The following is a 24,113-nucleotide window of genomic DNA, read 5'->3' as shown; positions in this document are numbered from 1 at the left end:
GTTTACATCGGATTAACACCATTCACACACACGGCTACAAGTGATTAATTAATTGCTTGAAATTTCCATAATCTATAAACAGACATATCCAATTTGAGAAACTTAAAATGTTTACATAAGGAAGCATTTCCTATGCTAAATAACAAAGCCTTATCCTGAGAACGAGCACCCGTATTTATGAACACAATCAAATTATTCCATTTGTGGGAAATCTCCATGCTGGCCAGCCAATAAGACAGACAGCTTTGTTTTATGGGGCTGCATTTCAGTTCGAGCCAGGGTGGCTAATGAGGGGCAATTTGGAGCGAGAGGCAAAGTGTCTTGTCTCTCAGACAGCTGTCTAGACGCTGCCAGAGGAGAAAGCCAGTGATTAATGACGCAGTGAGAGACGCAGGCATCCAGACAGGGACTCTCAAAGCCACGTTCACTTGGGGAAATGTGCCGCACACCCCCAGAGGGACACAACACATGTGCAATGATTAACAGAGAGAGGCCCTGCTTCAGACTCTGACCCTCTCCTCCCCCTGACCTCACCAAATACAGACCACAAGCTGCACCTCCCACCCCCAACCAAACACACACACACACACACACACACACACACACACACACACACACAAGGTTAATGACCTCACCTCTGAAGCTCCTTGTCTGGATCCACTATCTGATGGCCAAAAACATCCCTCCTATCAGCAGAGAAAGAAGGTTAAGAGAGGAATATAGGATATTAAATAGAAAACATTACAGAGGGAATCAATTTTCATCTAAAATAAAGCAATATGAAAAAGCAATTAAAAACATGTCGCATTATCAGAAACCGAGTTAAATACGCAAACTCGGAGTGAAATTCATTGCAGTGTCACTGTCAGGGTGAGACTTGTGGAAGATACAAAGAACAATCTGCTCAGAATAAATAACATGAGCCCAATAAGGCTTGTTTATGCCCTAATACTAATGCTCAGCATTAACATGTGTGTGGCAAATCAAAGCAGCAGAGTGCACCAGACTGTGTTCTCCCTCCAGACAGTGTCTCTGCACTCGCGCGCTCCCCCTCAGTCCACCCCCTCCCCCTCATGAATAAAAATGAAAGCGACTCAGACGTTTATCTGCCGCTCCCGCACTCTGCAGCAGCCAGCGTGCATGTCTGGCTCTTCGCTAGTGTCTAGACAGAGCTGGGCCAAATTTAATCATTAAGCCACGTCTGGGAGCGAGAGTAGTGCAGATATTCATCAAAAACACTGCAAATGGGATCTTTGGCTAACATGCAGTGCTTAAAGCTACATTCGAGCTCTGTCGAAACACAACGGTATGCCTTAATCGAATCACACAGCTAGAGGACATATTTGTCAGGCTAGCTCGTCAGGTTTGGAGTTTACTTTGCCAATACTTCGAACACAAAACTGCCTCCGGGTTATAATAAGTAGGCCAATACTTGTGCATGTCTTTTGTTTAATAGTCTACTGCAATGTTTTGGAGGGCAAATCAACATTTTCCAGACACTGTCCAGATCTATATTGCACACCATATTGATTAAATGAAGCTGAGTCATTTTTATGGCTGGCAGTAATTCGCTAATACACATTCTTCAACTGGAAGTAAGGGATGGAGCACTGTGAAGTCTTACCGGCTGCAGAGAGTGCTCCTGCCTCCTGGCCTGGCCCAGCCTGCTCATCAAGGACCACGTCGAGAGTTTGTAGTGGTTCAGAAGACAGATAATCACCACCACCATCACCATCATCACCACGATTATGATTATTATCTGCACAAACTCCAATTCAGCTGGAGGGAAGAAAAAGAAACGTTTATTATAAGGGTACAGATGCATACACAGCAACAATCAGATTTAATCCTCATTCTGTTAGAAAAGGGCTGCAGGAAAATGCAATTTCTTGTTTTGACCACAGGATGGAAGCACAGAACAGCAGGAGCAGAAGCAGTGAGAAATGGAACAATTGTTTGGGTGGAAAGAGTGTCTTGAACATAGACGAGTCACATTAGCATGATGTTCAGCTGTTGAAGTCTCAAGTGGTTTGAAATAGACAGGAAGTGATATGGCAACACTGTTTTCACCTCTCCCCTATTCATAAGTCTGCTCTCTTTTTCGCATTCTCACTCTTACACACACACACACACACACACACACACACACACACACACACACACACACATATATATTGCAAAGACAACTGATCTTCAGTATGCAAAAACTCATATACACCCGGGCATTACCCAGACAGACAGGCAGAGTGTCTGGTAAAGCAAGACAATGCCAGCCTATCTGTGGCAGCCAGACAGCTCATGGCTTTAGAGCGGGCGCTGCGATATCCCAGCATGCGCCCAAATGCAAGCCCAATCTGATTAGGCTAGACGCTGTGGCTGATGCAGGCCTCTGGCTCTGCGAGACATGGACCGTTTTGGAACTGTTGGGTCTGCAGAGGGCATGTTTTAAAGTGTCAAACAGAGAAGCATTATCTTCTAGAGCAGACTGAGTGTACTGTCTGAACAGCAGGGCTGGAACACGCGCTACAAAATTGCACGCAGTACAGCATCTGAGCAGACAAACATTGCCTTTTTCTTCCAAATTTAGACCATGAGAGCGGATGTAAGGCAAAGGGAGAGTAGAGATTAAAGAGAAAGGAAATGATTACAAAAACAAGACAGAAACGGGACAGTGTGTGTGTGTGTGTGTGTGTGTGTGTGTGTGTGTGTGTGTGTGTGAGTGAGAGAGAGAGAGAGAGAGAGAGAGAGAGAGAGAGAGAGAGAGAGAGAGAGAGAGGGAGAGACAAAGTCCTTCAAGCTGTTTTGCACACTAAAATTACTAGTATTCTGACTAGCAAAAGGTGGACTAGACAATAGGAAAATTGTCTGCTGGCTGAAAGGCGTGGATACACATTTAAGATATACAAATTAATTTAAAGCTACTGAAGGAGTGGTGACTGTGCTAGGTCAGCAAAAGTAAAATGCAAAGAGATGGTTACACAGGGTAAATAAGAGCAGTAAAACAGACAACCGCTTATCAGCCTTTACTTCTAACCATCCGACGATTCAACCTTTTGATTCAACCCTTTGGCACAACTAGAAGTGGAGCTACTCTACAATCCAGTCGGAAACATTTGTCGGATTATTTGCTGGTAAGAAAGAAAGAATTAAATGTGCAGTTCATAACAGAAGTAGTAGAATTTCACTATACATCTTCGTGAAATACTAAATCATAACGTCTTGTGCTGGTCAGGAGTCGTCTGGAATATCTCCAAGATTTCACAACAGTTGCATTCGCTCAAATGCACCGTCCAACATCTCAACACTATGGCATTAATATAAGCTTTAAGATGTGTAGTAAATAAGGAATTTCTTAATGATCTCATCGTTGTACATGTCAAATGACTCATGCACATAAATATAAAATAGAAACACACCTCTGTAGTAAACAACTTGTAGCTTCTTGTGTTTTATGCTATGACTCAGAGACCGAGGTCAAAATAACAGTACACATGCATTCTTCAAGTTTATTCTTCCACTTCACTATATTTCTATAAAAGATTACACACAAATTGCTCCGTTTGAGGTCATAACAGTTTGCTCCTGACATATCAATTCATAAGCGATCACCAGTTCCAATAGCTCTTAGAAGCGAAGCTGACTCACAAACTGTATTAGAATTATTGATCAGACAGGGAAGTTTGGGTTGGCGTGAGCAGTGATCAGACTGTGAAATCTACTTGATGAACATTTATTGCTTGCACGGGAAGGATTCTGGTCAGGTTCATCTTTGTATTAGTCTTTATTTTCCTTGGTCCAACAGTGAATCGTACATGAGAATGGTTAACAAAATGGCTTGGAAGGGGCATGCTGAAATGAAACAAAGCCAGGCTGCTCGGGAGCAACCCTGAGAGAACGAAAATGAGAGAGAGAGAGAGAGAGAGAGAGAGAGAGAGAGAGAGAGAGAGAGAGAGAGAGAGAGAGAGAGAGAGATGGAAAGAGTGCAGAGCTGGAAGATGGGGTTTGGCACTTCAGCCTTGCCTTTCATTTAGAGATAGACAGAATGAATAAGGAACAAGATCTTCAGTGAAGTGGCCCTGCTGGATACTGGATCTCCTGTCCTGCCCTAGATACCACTGGCAATGCCATCCTCTCTCTCTTTCTCACACACACACACACACACACACACACACACACACACACACACACACACACACACACACACACACACACACACACACAGCCATCCAGCTGCCATCATTGCCATGGAGACACAGCCCTCAGCATCCGTATCCACAGACACACCATACACTGACATGGCACACAGACACGCACATTCATGCAGATGCAGACACAGATCGGAGGGGAGGGGGTTGTTGCGCTCAAGGAGTGCGAACGAAAAAATGAAAAAGGCCAGATTAAAAAACTATGTGCAGACTACAAAAAAGCAAGGAGAGATTAGGAGTCAGACAGGTGCTGGGAGAAGCATTAGCCTGTGATGCCGGTGGCAGCCAGCGTTCAGGGCTGCAAATCAATCAGCCCTTTTACTGTCAGCAGGCAGAGCGCAGCTGACTGAGAGCTGCCAGACAGTGGGCCACTCACAGCGAGGGAGTGCCAGACATGAGCCGTGTGTGTGTGTGTGTGTGTGTGTGTGTGTGTGTGTGTGTGTGTGTGTGTGTGTGAGTGAGTATATTAGACTGGTTTTAAATATGCAGGTTAACTTAGGAATGTTGTACCATATGCCTGGCCATCATGTCAAATTTCGATAAACGATTTTATTGATCACAGTAACTCTGCAACACAATCATCTAGAAGGCCTGCAGGCACAAGAGTAGAGCAAAAGGCTGATAAAATACTTACTAGAAAGGCAATTTCAAACACTGCAAATGCAGCTTACACCTCAGTCACTTCATATTTGGAACTGCTCAAATGCCACCTTCCAGAAAATGCCAGCTGAAGAACTCACATGACGCTCCAGAGAGAAAGAGAATAACTATGTTTGTATTGTGTTTGAACGATGCCCTTATTCTACTATTTGTATGAGAGAGAGAAAGAGAAAGAGAGAGCGGAGAGAGAGAGAGAAGAGAAAATTGCCTTCTTCATCTGGACACCAAAACAACAAAACACAGCCTTTGCCTTAATATTTCACATTCTAGTAAAAGGAGCCCTTCAAATAAACCATTCATTATCATCACACACACACACACACACACACACCCCCACTCTGAGTGTTGTATATAATAAATAAATACCCCCTCACGTGCATCATAGCCTCACTAAATACTTGTTTACTTGGTTTCAACTGGTTTAATTTCGCCTTAGAAGTACACGATACCCACCGTAGATCAGACGCTGGGTCACACTACGTAAATGCTTATTTTGTTTGTCAGGACATCCATGGACGCCACATCACTCTGAGAAGACAAGAGAGTGTGTTTTGACAGGCTCTGAATGTGGATACAAGTGGATTCTAGACAGGCATTCTGTCAACCAGTGATAAACGTGAATTTTTTTTTCTACAGGCGGGGGGAGGTAGGCTCCTCGTCTACTGTTTTAGAAGCCTGGATCACACAGGTGGTCTTTGTGCTACAAATCAAAGCCCTGTGGCATAGTGGGATGGAGAAAAACACGCTAACAGACTGGCATCCTGCTGGGCATCAGAGGGGCGGGCAGCCGATTCCAGCCCTGCAGTACGGCCATGCCACAAACACTGCCAGTGGGAAGAGGCCATGCCACCCAGCACGCCAAGCAGCAGCCTCCATTCCACACAGGAGCACTTGCCATCAATTACACCAAGAAAGGAACAGAGACATCATCTTAAAGATGCCCAACCGAGTTTCTGTCCATCACGAGAAAAAGGGCACTGGCAAGTCATAATGGGCTTCTTACGGCTCCAGTGTGCTTACGTGTGAAATGTCAGTAACGGTACGTCGAAATTCTTCACCGAGAGGCTGCAGTACACCCGCATTAAACCCGTAGCACAAAAGATCTTTCACAAGAATGCGCGCATGGTTCGCGGTCGCAAAACTCAGATCTCAGACTTCTCAACCGCGATCCCGCTTCATTTCAATATCCATTCACTGGCCACCTTTACATTCTTCTCTGCTAATTAACGAGTGCTTCATGAGTCGAGTTGGTTATAATAAAGTAGTAAAAACACAAAAAAGAGCTGCTGTACAAGGAGTCTGAGGAACTGGGATTAGGAAGTAGATGGTCCAAAAGCAGTACCGAAATAAAACCAGCAACAGCTAATAAATACAAATAAAAAAAACAGGTCCCTCATTAAAAGCTTGCTGATACCACAGAGATATTAAACGACCTCCGCCATCGACGGGACATACACGAAAGTTATAAACATAACATGAGGTATACAAAGCTGCAGGTTTCTACAAAAATGCTAAACACCAGATTAAAGAAATTTGAATAAATATATTACAGTGGTATTACTGTTGAAAGCCAGGTTAAACATTCTTAAAGCCATTTTGATCTCAGGTTTAGGTGTGTTAAAGAATCTGATAAGTTTCATTGTTTTGCCCCACAGCAGTGTTCAAAAAAGCATGTCCTGCTGACACTGGTTCAATTACAGATCCGTCACATGTCGAATTAGTAACATCATTAAACCAGTAGATGTCCTTGCTGAAGTCAGACCCACTGGAGTTTACTTTTTATGCACATAATCAAGTCGATCTAAGTCTTAGAGGTTTTTACAAGAAACAATACTACTTGTTATCCTTTGCTACAAAAAACAACCTGAAGCAACCTGACTTTTCAAAGAGCGTGAAAGAGTGATCTAGAGCTATCCATTTTCTTTTTGTGAAAGAATTTAAGCCGAAACTTCGCCTCGTAGGTGCGTCTTCAATTCGGACGGCCCAATTCATCATGAGAAAGCGTTTTTTTCTCGTGTTGGCACCTCGACTCACAACCAGATATACGAGCGCACATTACGACCAACCTCTAAAGCACCAAAAGTGATGGGCCATTTACCCATCCATGACTCCTACACTTTCTTCTCCATCTCACTGTCCCTTTTGTCCAAGAAAATCATTACCCCCTACCCATTACACCCCCCCATCCCAAGGCTGAGGGAAAGACAACTGAGCATTTGTTTAGTCTAGTGATTTCCATATGATAGTAAGAGGGGCCATGGTCCTTCTTGTTCATATTAGTCACGTGGATGACACAAATCAGATGGCTGGCTGAAATGAGCATTCTGCTGCTGAGCTCCGGTGCCAACATGCCACCCATTGCTTCTGCTTCATGTGGGTGATCGCACAGCTTTTCAAACTATTATGGTTTTTACCGGTTGCATGAATAAACATGAACTGCGCTAATCAGTTAAGCTGCCCCCCAGGTTTCCAAGTTCAGGACGTCACGTACAGAACATTCTGCCAATCTTTTCAAAAAGATCTGGCACCTGGGAAAAAGCCTGAGAGAAGACGAGAGCCAGATACTGTTTTCCTTTGAGAGACACTTTCAGCTCTCTGTGACAGCATGCGATATATACCTGATGCAGAAAGTGGAAAAAGTTATGCAGAGACCTTTCTTAACTACAAGACTAGATTGGTATTATCCTAAACCTTTAGACATCATCCTTGACATCTCCTTATCCATGCAGACTGACTTCTATTTTGGGAGAGCCTTCATTCTTGGTTACATACCTTGGCATGTTGTGTTTGACCAGAACTGAAGGGTTGCTTTCATGGCAGCCGGAGCTACTTGTATAAACTTGCAGGTTGCTGCATCAGCTTGCCAAGTCCGCAGAGTTAAACAATCAGCACTGGAGTTTCAGGGGGAGGGGGATTCTATAGTCTCTTTCCCCACTTTTTTTTGTTACTTCTATTTAGTTAGGAAGTGCAAAATGCATGAACGTTCTCCTGAGGGCAAGCTCAGCACTGAGGAAAGTCGAAATGATTTGTTTAAATAGATTGAGCGGGAGAAGAGAGGGGAGGAAAAGAAATGGAAAGAAGAAAAAAAAAAACTTCTGCACTTCTCTAAAACATTTGCCCATGACCGCTAGCTGAACTTGCATGCATGACCTCAGTGGGTGGAAACCACACTCCTCCATTTGAGAATGCAAGAACAGGGTTGGAAGAGAGTTCACCAGTTACATTTTCAAAGAACAAGTACAGATAGAGGAGACAGAAGAGCTGGACAAATGTAATTTAAACGTCTACTGTATTTTATACCTGGTCTAATCCTCAACAACCAACGCTTTATTCGTTTAAAAAAAAAAAACGGATCTAAAAACAGCAGAGGGATCCATACGCTGCTTCTAGACCTCCGGCAGAGCTACAATAGCTAGATTAGTGATGGAGCGCACTGACTGGCACTCTGACTCATCAATAATAGTCACTTGATCCTCAGGCTGTTATCACCAAACACATCAGTCGCACACCACACTGCAGCACAGACCCAAGCCATCACTGTGGAAGTAAACCTACCTACTCATCAGCAGTTTTCTTTTCTTTTTTTTTTTTTTATGTAGCAAGAGCTGAATCACTTCATAATTACTGTATTCCTCTGCATTGCCATTCAGCGTACTTTTCTTTCTTCTTCTTATCAGGAATCCACAGCTATATTAACCAAGTATGTGGAACAATTCAGTACCTGCAAACCTCTAATCAAACATTGGTTCACTGAAATGAGACCCTTTCCAGATTAGCACAACATGGGGTAGAGCAACAGGTTTATAATACTGACCAAATCCATGCCCCAACTCTTAGTACATCATCCTCCTGCACCTAATGCCTGAATGTCTGAAAGTAATTATGGAATCAGTATGGAAAAACACTGTTATTGGAAAAATAGTTCCATGTTGGGTTGCATCAAACCACCCCGTATGGGATTATTTTCCTCAAACAGTACACCCTAAAAGGTTTTTAAACTCTTATACCACACGGATTTACTGAATATTGTAGCCAAAACATCATGCTTTTACCAATTTCTAATTAAACTGAATGATATAAAAGATGCACAAGACTAGACACAAGCGCTATAAACATTTATTCTTTCACCTGACTCTCTTATTCCTGTCGCTCTCGAAATGAAAACAGATTGCAAATTTGACTATGTTTGCAAGACAAATCCAGTCATCAATCCTGAAGAATGTCCTGTGATGGAAGGTTACGAGGAGCTGAACCCCGTTCAGACCTTCTACAACTGGAAACTGTCGTCGCCTCACTATACCCTTTTTAAAACACTGTTATTGAATTGTTGAACAGAGTTGAATTGTATCTCGCCTCCACCTGTATGTCTCTGTATGAAGGAGAATTATAGAAATAACTTAGAGTGCATTAATATGAACTGAGAGGAATTCCAGCTGTCATTCCTGCCCAGCTGCTGCTTCCTGAAGCAGACCATGCTGAAAACATTTGAGCTACTCAGATAGCTGGATTTTTGAAAATCTGTAGCAAAAAAAGCGACCAGTCTAACAGTGAGAAAAAAAAAATTAAGGATGGAAATGGAAAAGCAAGTCTAAGCCCGAATTGATGATGGCGAACTGATAACAAGTCAAAGAAGTCTAGTCAAAGTGAGAAAGAGAAATGAGTAATCATCTCACCTGAAGACAATCCATGTTCCATCTGAATGACTCATCTAAGAGCTTTAATTTTGGTCCTCAAACTCTGCTTACCTTCTACAGTACTGAACCCTGTGGTTATGCATGACAGCAACACGCTCCCATATACACTAATCCACTGCTCTGGAGATGTAGGTTAGTGGCTTGGTGGAGACAGACACCGAAAACGTTCATCACTGTCCAAACCCCAGACAAGACCGCACTTCAGTGCTCAGTCCCTCTCAGCTGCCTCCTGTTTAGACCCCGGTCCGTACACAGCTTAGATCCTAACCCTGGCTTTCCAAGCGGTAGCTGCTCTATGATTTGTCTTCCGATCTTCATTTGGTTTTAACATATAAAACCCTGAACTTATCTCCGAAACTTTCAAAGCGAGAAGTGAAGTACTTACATATGTCCATTCCCTGAACTTGGGCTCCGGTGCAGTTACACACGCAGGCGCCATTGGAGCCGTAGCCGCTTCCGCTAGCCGCTCCGCTCTGGTTCTGCATGGAGGAGCTCAACGCAGCGACAACTTCCACCGGCTCTCCACCGCGCCACTCGCATCGTCTTCACCACATACCCGTGGAGGGGGAGACGACAGCAAAAATGTCCCCGTTTTCTATTCACGGCGGAACGAAACGAGTGGGTCGTTTTTGCTACTTCCGTTTTTTAAGGGGTCGCGGTCGTAGAAGAGCCGGTGCTGGGTGAGGCAGACAGACTGGCGGAACCCTCTCTCTCCTGCCGTTACTCACAGCACCGTCTCCCGTACTACACTCCCGAGGGGTGGGCGGCCGCGTCCTGAAAAACCTCCCGCTTCCTGGTGACTCCGCCAAGCGCAGGGCGGGGGTGGGGGTGGGACTGGGGGTAGGAGGTAGGGGTGGACGAAGAGTAGTGTATGTGTGTATGGGGTGTTCAGGATGGCTGGGCTGCGTCTCAAACCGCACAGCCCCCGCACTAGCTTTTAAGGTTTTTTCTTACAAAGCCCTCTTAGCGAAGCTCACAGTTCCCTTTTTCAAACCCAACCCACGAGTTCAGCAGTCCGGGTTATACACCATATTACCCTGGTACTGGTGAACATCGTGTTTTTTTGACGCAGTTCAGGACGTTAGGCATAGTGTTAGGGCTCCACTTTACACCAGACGCGAGCAAACAAGGCAAGTCTGTGGGAGAAACCTGGTGCGTGACCTTGGCGTGACCCCCGACGTCTGAGTGTGGGTGAAGCGCACATGCTCTCTGTCTGAGCCCTTTAACTGCAGCACAAATCAGCAGGGAGCACGAACACACACACACACACACACACACACACACACACACACACCTATATAAACACACTGCACAGCACACTCATGTCTGTGTCACCGGATTGGAGTCATAGAATGGACAAAAGTTTATTGTTTATTGTTGTATATACAAATGGTTAACTTTAATTATATATATATATATATATATATATATATATATATATATATATATATATATATATATATATATATAAACTTAAACACCAAGCAGTGATTTTTTCAATCCAAGTCAAGAAGCTTATATTGTCATTTCAACCATATAAAGCTGACAAACTACACAGTTAAATGAGAGAACGTTTCTCCAGAACCCTGTTGCTGCATAAAACCAACATAGAGCGACATCACACAACACAGTGTTACAGAACAGGACACAGAGCTAAGGACTAAAGTAAGTTGTCCTCGCCATATAATGTGCAAACTGTGCAAGACAAAAAAAAAATCCAGTGAAAACAGACAACACGAAACAGTGTGAGACAGATACCCAAAACACAAAAGGGCGCCGACCAGTAAAATCTACTGTATAATGTTATACAATACAAAAATCCCCAAACTTCAACTATATATTCAGAGTAAAATCAAAATGAAGGCAACAGATAATATTTCAATACCATAAATAATATAATAACCATTATATAACCTGTATAATATAATAATACACATGAATTTGTCCCTAGATTACACCCCCCTGTTTCTCAAAGCAGTTCCTAAAACAAAGAAAATAAAGGAGATGAAGGCCAGTTTCCCCAGAATTCCTCTCATATAATATCATATATCATTTTAGAACATAAGTGCTAAGGTACTATATGATAGGAATGATATGTAGTCAGTTCGTAGATGTGCTTATTAGTAAGCCTTCAGCTGTCTACAATGTCCAATCCCAGATGTCAAGATGAAATTTAAACGATTAGATCCTTCTCTCTTCACCCCCCTTTCCCCACTCATCCCACAGGGAGACAAGCTGACATTTATCTGTCTGACGTCTTGTCTGGAAGTCATGTCCTCTGCCGACACAGACACACACACACACACACACACACACACACACACACACACACCAGACGTGGGGGAGGTGGAGAGGTAGGGGTCATGACTCAGGGTTTGAATGGGTGTCTGAAGCAACATCCCAGGGGAAGCCAGTGTTGGACAAACTGTGCATGTTAATGTTGTTGTGGCTGGTTTTCACAATCCTTCCACATTGCATTTTAGTATATTCAAATAGACAAAAACCTCTAGATAGCATGATGTCTGTTCTGTATTGAATATATATTAAAAAAATTGTTTAAAACATGGTATTAAGGCAAGACACAACCTAACATTATTACTGGCCCTTTATATCTTCTATCCTCATTCTATTTACACAAAACGCCATTTGCAGATTGTAAACTATCCATGCACTTTGGCTCAGGTTTCAATTTTAGCACCACAATGATTTCTTATTCTTCCTATTATGTAATCTCTAAATAGCCCCGTCTGTTCCGTTTAAGTTGTTTGAGTCACTGCGCCACCTGGTGCCCAACGTGGGGCGTTACTGAGAGTAGGAAATTAAGGTTTCCATGTACTTATGTCAAGGCTTTTCACTACTAAACATTGAGAAAGTCATGTCTCTGCTTAGAAGCTGACATGTATATTAGCATGGCTGGAACAAATGATGACATTGAATGTAATGTTTTGTCTACGGATAATTTACCTGACTTGCCAATTTGAATAGATTGCGAGGCTTTCGTAGTGCTTTTATCCTCCCATATGTAACCTACTGCCTGTTCAGATATGATTTCTATAATGACAAATACCCAGCATGTCTCATGTCTAAGCCAATAATCAATTTATAACAAGTGCATCTTCAACAAACACATCATTTTGTATGTTTTTGACCTTTCATTGAGTGACAGGGGTCAACTGTCAGACCACAGTGAAAAGTATTTGACCAGACTGACTCGAATGCAACACATTCTTATAGCAATTCAAATAAATGCACGTAGTTCATCGACTCCAGCCTATAAACATGGCAGGTGGCAGGTGGCCCTGTAGTGGTTTGTCAAATCATATATTTATGTAAATTATTTATCTAAAGGCAGCTCATCAGAATGGAGACAGTGCTATGGGACTATGAGACATTGAATCAGAAAAGGGAGACTTTTATAGATTTTTTTTATTGACCTTTTCTGGTCCGAATGTTTTAAACCAAATGGACAGACAAGTATGTGTTTATTCTCCCAGATTATTCAAAACATCTGCTCAAAGTCTATGAGGGTTGTCAATAGCGGTAATGTAATAAAGTGGTATGAATTTATGCTTTGAGTTGTCTCAACTAATTTACACAATCATCTAATGGTTACACATCACTATTTTGTCCGATTGTTTAGTTATCAAACATATGTTTTAAACAAGGGATTTTATGTAAATGGATAGTTGTATAATTTTATAGGGTGTATCCTTTAAATGTCCTCATGCACCTTCCAATAATCAAAGCCCAGTGTTGGTACAACAGCAGAATTAATTCATGGGAGGAAAAAAATTGTGCTCATGTTGATCAGCAGAGAAGCCCAGTGTAACCGAGAGTATCCTGTATGAAATACAGCTCCTGTAGCCACAAGCACACTCAAAATCCATTCTGTACCAGGGACATCAGTGATCTGATCCTTTCCCCCCCCTAGAGAATAGTGTTGGGAATATGTTGAACTGAAGTAATGAGTTGTACACATGCAACCTCTGGATTAATGGTGAATAATGACCTTTATGAGGTGTTAGTATAGGATGGCCTGAGGGAGCAGGCTTAGAGACGCAGGCATCACACTGATAATCTGCAGGTTTAATGTGGGAGAGGGCCGACTTCAAGCACTCTCCATTACCTGACTCATCTCCCACCCAAGCCTGCACGCTGTGGCAAATTATCTTCACACTCATCCCAGGAGACCGGGTGTGCTCGTGTCTGAAAATTGCCATCTGTAAGGAAGGAATGTGACGTCTGCGGATGTGTGCTGCAGTGCGTGTGTGTGTGTGTGTGTGTGTGTGTGTGTGTGTGTGTGTGTGTGTGTGAGAGAGAGAGAGAGAGAGAGAGAGAGAGAGAGAGAGAGAGAGAGAGCAGGAAAGACAGAAAGAGGAAGAGGGAGAGGGTGAGTGTCTGTGTGTAGATAATCACCAGGTATTGAGTTTTTTCTCCCCCCCCCGCCCGCTCTCTCCCGCAGCCTGCTGAGCATCGTCATGGGCCGTCTGCCCAGTAGGGTGAGGTAATGTCTAGGTTTAATGCCAGCCTCCCACACCGGCACACACATACACATAGTGGGCACACACACATAGGCTCAACAGGAAGAACAGCAGGCACAGCAACTTCCAAAATGGCCACTGTTGTGACTCCTAATGATTACAATAATATTATTAGCTTTCTGCTAACGAGCCACATTACAGAACCTCCATCATTCATTCAACCACTTCTAAACAATACCGATAAGCTACACATGTCACACATGACTCTTCAGAGAACAACTGTGCTAAGCTAACTGCTGATAACCAGAGATAAAGAAAAATTAATAATATACCCAAATACGCCATGTGGCACTAAAAAGTGATTGGATTAATTGCACACAAAATATGCCACGGGGAATAAACCCTGGGGAAGATGCTCAGAAAACGATAAAACTGTACAGGCGTGACCCGACAGAGGGAGCGAGAGAGCGTGGCTGTGATGCAGCTCTCCGAGCAGCAGTAGCAAGATCTCGGTGGCCCATGGCCAGCTCGCCTGCTGTCTGCCACGCTCTTTTTTTAATAAACCTGTCAGCAGCTACATGCCGACAGCATTGGACACACACAGACCGCAGCGACCCAAGGGGCAACAAAATGAACATATCACCAATGATGTCTACACAAGGGACATTACAGTGATGGAACACAGCACAGCGCTGTAGAGGCAGGAATGCAATTGCAATTCCACTGGTCAACTTCAGATGTGTTTAGAAGGCAATGCGAGTCGGGCAAGCTATTACAGCCGGCGATCGGATAAATTCCTTTGTGACACGAGACACCGTATAGCCTAAAAAATGAAAAATGATTGCTTGTGGCGATTTGGCTTTAGAGATACAACAGTGTTCGCTTTGTATAGTGAGGCTTTTATTGTGTTCTATTTTTGGGTCCCTTATAAAGGAAAGTCTTTGCAAATCAATACAAAGTTATTCCAACTGAGTCCCAGGTAGAAGAGCTTACTGCATGATCTGATGACTGTAAAACATGCACGATGAACTTCACAGTGAACAGATTTCAACCGAACTGGCTCAGCTTCAGAAACTATTAAAATCTAGATTGTGACTCATGGTTCCTTACAAAGTCCCACAATATTACTAAGGCACTTGAATTATTTCTGCTTTTGTCATCTGTCTATATTTCAAAGTAGATCAGCAGCCAAAAGTGAGGTCAGACAAAAACAGTACAACCTGTTCATCTGGTTATTTTTTTTGTTGTTATAATCAAATATGGCTACTCTTTTCAAAAATAAAGCATGAAGTCACGTAGCATTAGCATACATTGAAATCGACCAACTGTAATATTAAGGTCAAATTTAGTTCTATAACAATCTATGTTTTAGAAAAAAAAATAGTTAAAGAGTTAGCTTTAATTTTATTGTTCTCATGGACTATTAACACATCTATTTTTTTTTTCACCAAGGTTTAACCTACAACCTTTTGTGAAAGAAAAAACCTCTTGTAGTTTCTACATAAAACCTTTCAGCATTCATACAGAGAGACAAGCTAAAGAACCCTGAAGAGAAAGGTGGAAAAAAAATAATTCACTGAACATTAAAAAAAAAAGCCTGTGGTGGTAGACCAGTCTGAAATACTTAATGAGGCTTAAATCAATTTAATTGCAAGAGAAAAATAATGAAAATAAATTCCTTCATAGACTCAGGCAGGATATCTTACATGAGGATCATAACTAGCTTTTCCCCAACTGAGCAGGAAAACTTGTTCTGTGTCTGTCTGTGTCTCTCTGTGTTTCCGTGACCTACTTTTCCAGACCCAAAACACAAAAACACAACCAACAGTAAGTAAAGAGACGACACCATTTAAGGAAATCTGCTGACACGTTCAGTCAAACACTATAGCATAGCAACAACAACAGAGAAAGAAGCTAGAATTCTTTGCTGTATCTACAAATCTATCTTCTTTAAATTAAAAAATCTTTAGTCATTTTTATATGAGAAAAATTCCTTCTTTGAGCTGAAGAAACTAGAAGCGGGAGGCCTGTATGGCTGGTCAGCTGTGCTGGATTCAGGCTTAACATGGTCACTGGAGAATGCACTCAGACTGCAGAAACTTTTCTCAGCCTGCACGACCTCCGCAATGGAGATTTCTTGTTTTTGTTGAACATTCATTATATCCGACAACCACATGGCTGCAGGTCGTCACGTGACGGGTCGAGTGGAATTTTAACCAGACACACAAACCCTCAATAATCAAGTCATATGCTCTTAGAAAAACATGGTACTAAACTCGACCTTGATGGAACAGTACCTTTGAGTTATATTGTCTTTTATGTCTATTTATTACAAGTACACTGCTGTTACCTCCATACAAATCAGTTTCTATATTGCACTAACTGCTGATATTCATACAAACTTTCTATATTGCATTGACAATGTGAACACTTGATAAGAGAGAAGAGAAACGGTATTTCGTTTCCTCTGTATGTCTGCACATATGGTGGCACTGACAATAAAAACCTTGAGCCTTGAACGTTCACCTTTTGTTTCTCATGTGTACATTTTAACCAAGAAACTTTAAAGCTATACTTTAGAAGTAATCCTGGTCCACTTTTCTAATTTCCAAGTAAAAGATACATACTGAAGGTACAAAAAAAGAACCTTTTTTTCCCTCAGAGTATAACCCTGCTTTGCAGCAACACCAAAAACAGCAGTTGTTGTCAAGGCTTAATCAGGAGAGACACAGCTCCTTTTTTTAAACCTTTTTCATTACTCTGAACCGGACCTCACACGTTTCTGCGTGAACATTTTAGCAACTTCAGACAGTGCACATGTTCAGAGGGGACCGGAAAGCATGTGTGTATCAGGGTGGGAGGGTTTGCTCAGCGAGCAGATAAAACTGTTAACCATGGTAACGTGAACAGCTCTAAAACGGTTTGAAAAAGAGTCACAGAGGATTCAGATAGGAAAAGAGAGAGCGTGAGAGAGACAGACTAAGCAAAGCAAGCAATAAAAATTAAGTAAAATGTGACTGGACCACACCAAGGTGGATGCCATGCACCATTTAAATAAGCTATTAGTAAAATTACAAAGTGTTCATGATTAAAGATTAATGATACATTGTTGGGTGTCAACACTAAAACATGTCTAATGTGAACCTGAGGAGCTCTGGTGTTGAGCTGAGGGAGATGCCTATGGCCTGGGGCATGGAATAGGCCTCCACCAGCATACTAATCCCAACAGCTGGGTCCTTTTAGCCTGACCACATCATCTGCATCTCAGCACCTAATTGGCCAGCTTGATAGTAAAGTCGGGTCTTTTCTCTCCTGCTTACTACAGGCTAGTCTATTCACTACTGTATCTCTTATTCCAGCCTCTCTCTGTCTCACACACATATACACACAATTACAGACACACTGCCACAATCTGCAGACAAACGGCTGGACTTCAAATAGACTGCCTTTCCTCTCTGTGTGGCCTTCCCTCTCCTTTTAGTCGTTTCCCTCCACCCCCACTGGATTTCATTCTGGCCTTTGAGCCAAACCTGATTCTATTCCTGAAAAAAAGCAATGCTTAAGACTAGTCCATTTATTGCTGCGCTTTCTTCTTTTTGTCTTCACCGTTGCTCTCCTACTCTTTGAGAGAAGAGAGGAGAGAGGAGAGCTGTCAGTTTCCCACCTTTAATGGTCCCAGTTGCATCATTAGCCCCAGTACCCACTTTACTGTGGAAAGAAACAAGAAGGGAGGGATGACAGCGAGGGAGGGAGGGAAGGGGTTGTCCCTCATACTGGGTGGCACGCAGGACAAAATGACAAAGAGAACACAGAAGAAAAGAGTCCAGTAGACCTCTGAGATAAACAATCCCAGACCGCCTCCCGCGCTTCCCTTGTCAGGTGACACTGTCCGATATCCATCTGTAATGACGCCGACAGCAGTAACGTCTCGAACGGGCATGACTAATGCGGCGACGTGTGGGGTACTGCAATCAAAGAAACGCACGCAACGAGCGGATGCAGGGAAGTGACACTCTATTCGCACAGGCAGCATTTTTAAGGCATTTGCCACTGAGACTAGGGATGTTTACTTGTTTGGAAGTAACAAACATCTTTTATCCAATATAAAAGACAACCAGAGGGTGAAGAAATAGTACAATCTTCCCTTTTTTACATTGAAACCCATTGCGTCTTGCAAGTTTTAATAAGTTTGACATTTTCAGCTGTCAGGAAGTTTTGCTTAAAAGTTTTTGGCATAAAAATTTTGTATCACAATTGCAAATAAATAAACTTGCGGATTTATGTGTAAGTACAGTCAATTAATCGTCTATAATAAAGGTGAACAAATAAAGTAAACATGCCAGTGCTTTTTTTATTTTAATGCAATGTACTCTGCTCTTTGAGTCATGCAATATAAACTTAAAACTTAATGAAACACAATACGTTGAGTTAATCTAGCAGTAAATTTTTTACTATACTGCTCGATATTACTGCCTGTATAAGAAAGTGTCTAATTCATCTCATAATGTTTACAATAAAGATGCATCAACAGCACAAGTTCCCTTTTATCAATACGATGTAAATAAAAATAAATAACACCACACAAAATTATTAATAAACACATATATATATATATTGAATCACTGTACCCTGCATCATTGTATATCTGCTTCAAATGGACATTCGGTGCAACCCAGATGAGGATGGGTTCCCTCTTGAGTCTGGTTCCTCTCAAGGTTTCTTCCTTATGCCATCTCGGGGAGTTTTTCCTTGCCACAGTTGCTTATCAGGGACAAACTTACTTACAAAGAACATATTTACTTTTAATCACCACATTATCTGTGTAAAGCTGCTTTGAGACAATGTTCATTGTTAAAAGCGCTATACAAATAAAAATGAATTGAATTGAACAATTCTGAAATAATGTCATCTTCACTCCTCAACAGTTGAAGGAGTTTTTGTCCTGTCTATACCATGCTACCAAAACACCTTTTCCACAAAATAACTACGGCATTTAAAAAAAAAAAACATTATTTTGCAGAAAACACACTGATGAAAATTAGAGAACACTTTCACATACCCCCAGTTATTGGTGTTTATCTGGCACCTGATGCTAATTTCCTTGATTATCTGTCAACCCCTATTTAACTGGCAGCCTAACTTCCAGTTTCACTGACTCTGCAAGATGGTGGGCCGTTCTAAAGTGACTGAAAGCCTCCGGCAGCAGGTAGTCCAGATGAAGGCCAAAGGGATGACCCTATCAGCTATAGCAAGACAAGTTGGTCGTTCCAAATCTGTGATTTCAAGAATATTTAATCTTTACAACATCACAAACTCATTCAAGTCCGCTAAGAAGGCTGGTCGTCCACGGAAGACAAATACAAGAGAGGACAGGATACTGCGGAGGATCTTAATGGGCAATCGTTTCCACACTGCAGCTGGAATTGCTCACCAGTTCAGCGCTGAACAGGGTAAGGATCTGTCTTGTCATACAGTGTCTCGACGTTTAAGAGCATTTGGACTGAAAGCCCACTCTGCAGTGACCAAACCTATCATTATCAGAAAGAATCAAAAGGCTAGACTAAGCTTTGCTGAGGAGCAGGTTGTGTGGACAGAGGAGAACTGGTCCAAAGTTCACTCCAGTGATGAAAGCAAGTTTAATTTATTTGGGTCCGATGGGAAACATTATGTTCAGCGACAAACTGGAGAAAGACTGAACCCAAAGTGTGTAAAGAAGTCAGTGACAAGTGGAGGAGGAAGTGTCATGGTTTGGGGCATGTTTTCTGCAGCAGGAGTTGGGCCTCTTATACAGCTACATGGCAGAGTGAATGCAAATGTTTATCAGAACCTTCTTCAACAACATATGGTTCCTTTCCTGCGTTCATCACCCAATCAGCCCGCAGTGTTCATGCAGGACAACGCTCCATGTCACACAGCAAAACGGGTAAAGCAGTTCCTTGAAACTGAAAACATTGAAATAATGACATGGCCTGCCCAGAGTCCTGATCTCAACCCAAAAGAGAACCTCTGGAAAATCTTTGGTGACCAAGCTATGGCCAAGAAACCCACTACAGTCACCGAACTGTGGAGGAGACTCGAAGAAAAGTGGACCAAAATCACACCAGAGCAGTGTGAGAGACTAGTGCTGTCCTGTGGCCACAGATGTGCTGAAGTCATTCAGAGCAGAGGCCTGTACACTTCCTACTAATTGCTGACTGTTGTAACCTTTGTTGTAATATTTTTCCATGCTACAGTCATTGTTGTTCTCTAATTTTGATCAGTGTGTTTTCTGCAAAATAATGTTTTTTTTTAAATGCCTTAGTTAATTTGTGGAAAAGGTGTTCTGGTAGCATGGTATAGACAGGGCAAAAACTCCTTCAACTGTTGAGGAGTGAAGATGACATTATTTCAGAATTGTTTATAAATTGTTCTCTAATTTTTATTGCAAGTGTGTATATTATATTTTATATATATATATATATATATATATATATATATATATATATATATATATATATATGTATGTAAACAATTAGATTTGTCAAGTTTATCACATTACAGACCGCAGCACGCATGCTTCTAGTGAAAGTAAGTCAAAGCAACAGAGAAGTGCCTACTGAAGGTCATCTGAACACAAATCTATTAGGCTACTTAATTTTCAGTTGGTTAGTTGATATGGAAATGAGTAATGTGCAAGTCTGAAAAGCCTTCAATAAGCCACCACAACTTTCAAGTCACCAGCATTTTTGAAAAGCTGAATTACTTTTACTTTCTTCTCCTGAACATCAAAGGGACAATGGCAAATAAATAGAATCAAGGAGATCACAAGAATGTGCTTCAAAACTTCTCAGGAAAAAAAACCCAAAAAAACACAAAGTACATGAAAAGTGACAAAACAAGCGACTCATTCAAGCCTCATTTTTCACAAGTCACATAAAAAGGCTCTCAAAGACATTTTCACTTGCATTCAGCTGCTTGTCTTTCCAGTCCGGCATTTCGTTGAGCAAAACAACTTCATCAGCCATCACTTCTTCCTTCTCCTCCTCTCCCTCTCCCTCTCTCACTCTCTCTAGTAGCTTCAATGCCTCCATCCATGACTTTGCCTCTTGTAGAGTAATGCTAATGCATAGAGAGAAGGTGACGTCGGTTTGGCAATGAGAATGTTAGCATGAGAATACAGTGGCCTCAGATTAGTGCAAGATGATGAGGATTACTCATGGAAATCCCAAACTCAAACAAACTGAAGGCAGTGCTGTTCACTCAAAACAAGACTCAATCAAAGAAACTGAACATGACCCGTGCTAACTCTGACCCACCGATCAACCTGGTTAAAGACTGTGGCGAATTGAGGGATTGGGACGGGGAGAGAAAAACGGAGGAAATGGAGGACAAATTCCAGAAACTGCAAATAAGATTCTTACTTCTAGGGACCACCTAGGTGCAGCACTTGTAATGAAATATTAGAAAACAATTCATGTGCTGTGTGCATGAGGTGGATTTGTACAGTTGGAACAATAATCAATGTGTGAAGAAGCATAATGTTGTTCCCAATCTTGCAGCCTTATTTATTTTAATTTGTTCTAATGCACCTAATTCAAGTAATCAATGTCCAAACTCAAGAAAAGTATTTGGGCAAAAAAAATACATTATGTACAGGCAAACCAAAATCAGGACTAACCGCAAGATTTTCCTCACTCTTGTAATTTAATGACTCACAGAATGTACTGAATAACATGCTTTAAAATTAATAAATGTAGACCAGTATGGCACAAGCAATCTTTACTCTCTGAACCCATTTGCTGTCTCAACCCATGTACACAAGGTACACTCTGTAAACTGTTGAATTCTAAACAAGATTAAGGAAAATGTAGCGAAACGGTGAAAATCTAATCCTCCTAAGAGCAGAAAGTATCCTAACAAAAAAAAAGAATGGCCTTGTTTGGTTCAGATCGGTGTTGGGAAAAGTCTGGATTAATCCAGGTGGGTGTTGGGAAAGGTCTTTATTCATCCGGTTGGGTGTTGGGAGTAGCCTTGTTTGGTTCAGGTGGGTGTTGGGAAGGGTGTTAATTAGTCCAGGTAGATGTTCAAGGGTCTTGGACTGGCTGTGTGTGTTGGAAAGGGTCATATTGAGACCAAGTGAGTTTTGGAACGGTTCTTAAAAACTCTAGATTGGTTTGGTAGACAGCAGTGTTTTCTGGAGTCTAAATGCATCAGGAAAGAAACAGTTGCAAAGTCTGTTAGTGACAGTACAATCCAGTACATTCTGCCATACGACAAGGAACGGCTGAGAGGGCCCATTTTCTAATACTGTAAGTCCTCGAATTATGATGGCTCGACAGAGTTCAGTTGTCTTGGGGTGGAGCGCATAGTCTCTTCTTTGTTTTGGGTGTTTTAAAGCCTAGTTTGAACTCCTGTCCAATGCTTGTGCGCTTTACTATATATTTATAGTAAAGTTTATACATTATGGTAGTGTAAATTGCTCTTTTATTTTTGCTAAATTTTGTACTGCAATTTGTTACAAGTTTTTACAATACTACACCTTACTGGCAGGCTAGGTCATCTGGTACCGATCTTTAAGAATAAGGGAGATGTGCAGACCTGCAGCAACTACAGGGGAATAAAGTTAATCAGTCACACCATGAAGTTATGGGAAAGAGTAGTGGAAGCCAGGCTGAGAGAAAAGGTGACCATCTGTGAGCCACAGTATGGTTTTATGCAGAGGAAGAGCACCACAGACGCATTATTTGCTTCGAGAATGTTGATGGAGAAGTATAGAGAAGGTCAGAAGTAGTTGCATTGTGTGTTTGTGGATTTAGAGAAAGTGTACTACAGGGTGCCGAGAGAGAGGAGTTGTGGTATTATATGAGGAAGTCAGGTGTGTCAGAGGAGTATGTGAGGGTGGTGCAGGACATGTATGAGGACAGTGTGACAGCAGTGAAGTGTGCAGTAGGAACAACAGACTGGTTCAAGGTGGAGGTTGGATTGCATCAAGGATCGGCTCTAAGCCCTTTCCTGTTTGCAGTGGTAATGGACAGGTTGACGGACGAGGTCAGACAGGAGTCTCCGTGGACTATGATGTTTCCGGATGATATTGTGATTTGTGGTGAGAGTAGGGAGCAGGTGTAGAAGAGCCTGGAGAGGTGGAGGTATGCGCTGGAGCGAAGGGGAATGAAAGTCAGTAGGAGTAAGACAGAGTACATGTGTGTGAATGAGAGGGAGGGCAGTGGAGTGGTGCGGTTGCAGGGAGTAGAGGTGGTGATGGTGGAAGAGTTCAGGTACCTGGGGTCAACAGTGCAAAGTAATGGAGAGTGTGTTAGAGAAGTGAAGAAAAGAGTGCAGGCAGGGTGGAGTGTGTGGAAAATAGAGTGGCAGGAGTTATTTGTGATAGAGTATCTCCAAGAGTGAAAGGGAAAGTTTATAGAACTGTGGCGAGACCTGCGATGTTGTATGGTTTAGAGACAGTGGCATTAACTAAAGGACAGGAGGTGGATCTGGAAGTAGCAGAGCTGAAGATGCTCTTTTTTTACTCAGAGATTTTCACTGGAGAGGATTAGAAACAAGTTTACATGTGCAGAGGTGTCACATGAGTATATTGGTAGGAGAATGCAGAGGATCGAGCCACCAGGAAGGAGTAAAAAAGGAGGACCAAGGAGGAGTTTAATGGATGTAGTGAGGGAAGACATGCAGGTAGTTGGTTTGGAAGAGGCAGCTGTAGAGGACAGAGAGACGGATGATCCGCTGTGGTGACCTCTAATGGGAGCAGCCAAAAGTAGAAGAAGAAGAAGGTAGGCTAGGCCATGTCTCGACTTATGATATTTTCCAATGTCTAGGAAACAACAACTGTTTCATGAAAAAAGGACCTTTAAAAGATTGCAATATTACATCTGGGCTGTTACCCAGTATTCATGGCTAGGTTGCTGTTATGTTGTTACAAGGTCTGCTACAAGTGCTGTAATTTCCACTGAAATCATTAGCTGTTTATGTTATTTTGCAGTAAATTTGGAATAAAGTGTGTGCAGTCATGGGTCAAGCAAGCAATCTTATATAGTTCAAGTGTCAGGACCAGGAATGCGTGTGGCCTCCCTGTTAGGAAA

The 24,113-nt window shown here is 42.1% G+C and overlaps 1 protein-coding gene across 2 annotated transcripts in view; it reads right to left on the bottom strand.

Moving 5' to 3' along the window:
* Positions 1–24,113, bottom strand: part of ldlrad4b (low density lipoprotein receptor class A domain containing 4b) — a 76,454-nt gene that overhangs the window by 6,876 nt on the left and 45,465 nt on the right. Inside the window, exons 1-3 of one of the 2 annotated variants that reach the window (XM_046846670.1) lie at positions 9,945–10,726; positions 1,625–1,779; positions 636–686 (exon numbers count right to left, since the gene is read on the bottom strand). In XM_046846670.1, coding sequence (XP_046702626.1) covers positions 636–686; positions 1,625–1,779; positions 9,945–10,044 — 306 coding nt within the window. In that variant the 5' untranslated portion in view covers positions 10,045–10,726. Of the gene's footprint in view, positions 1–635; positions 687–1,624; positions 1,780–9,944; positions 10,727–24,113 lie in introns of those variants that run through there. The other variant, XM_046846669.1, reaches the window with a different exon arrangement.

The sequence above is a fragment of the Silurus meridionalis genome, chromosome 4, assembly GCF_014805685.1.
Source record: "Silurus meridionalis isolate SWU-2019-XX chromosome 4, ASM1480568v1, whole genome shotgun sequence".
Classification (NCBI taxonomy): domain Eukaryota; kingdom Metazoa; phylum Chordata; class Actinopteri; order Siluriformes; family Siluridae; genus Silurus; species Silurus meridionalis.
The sequence above is the reverse complement of the archived record's forward strand: the minus strand, read 5'-3'. Positions and strand labels throughout refer to the sequence as shown.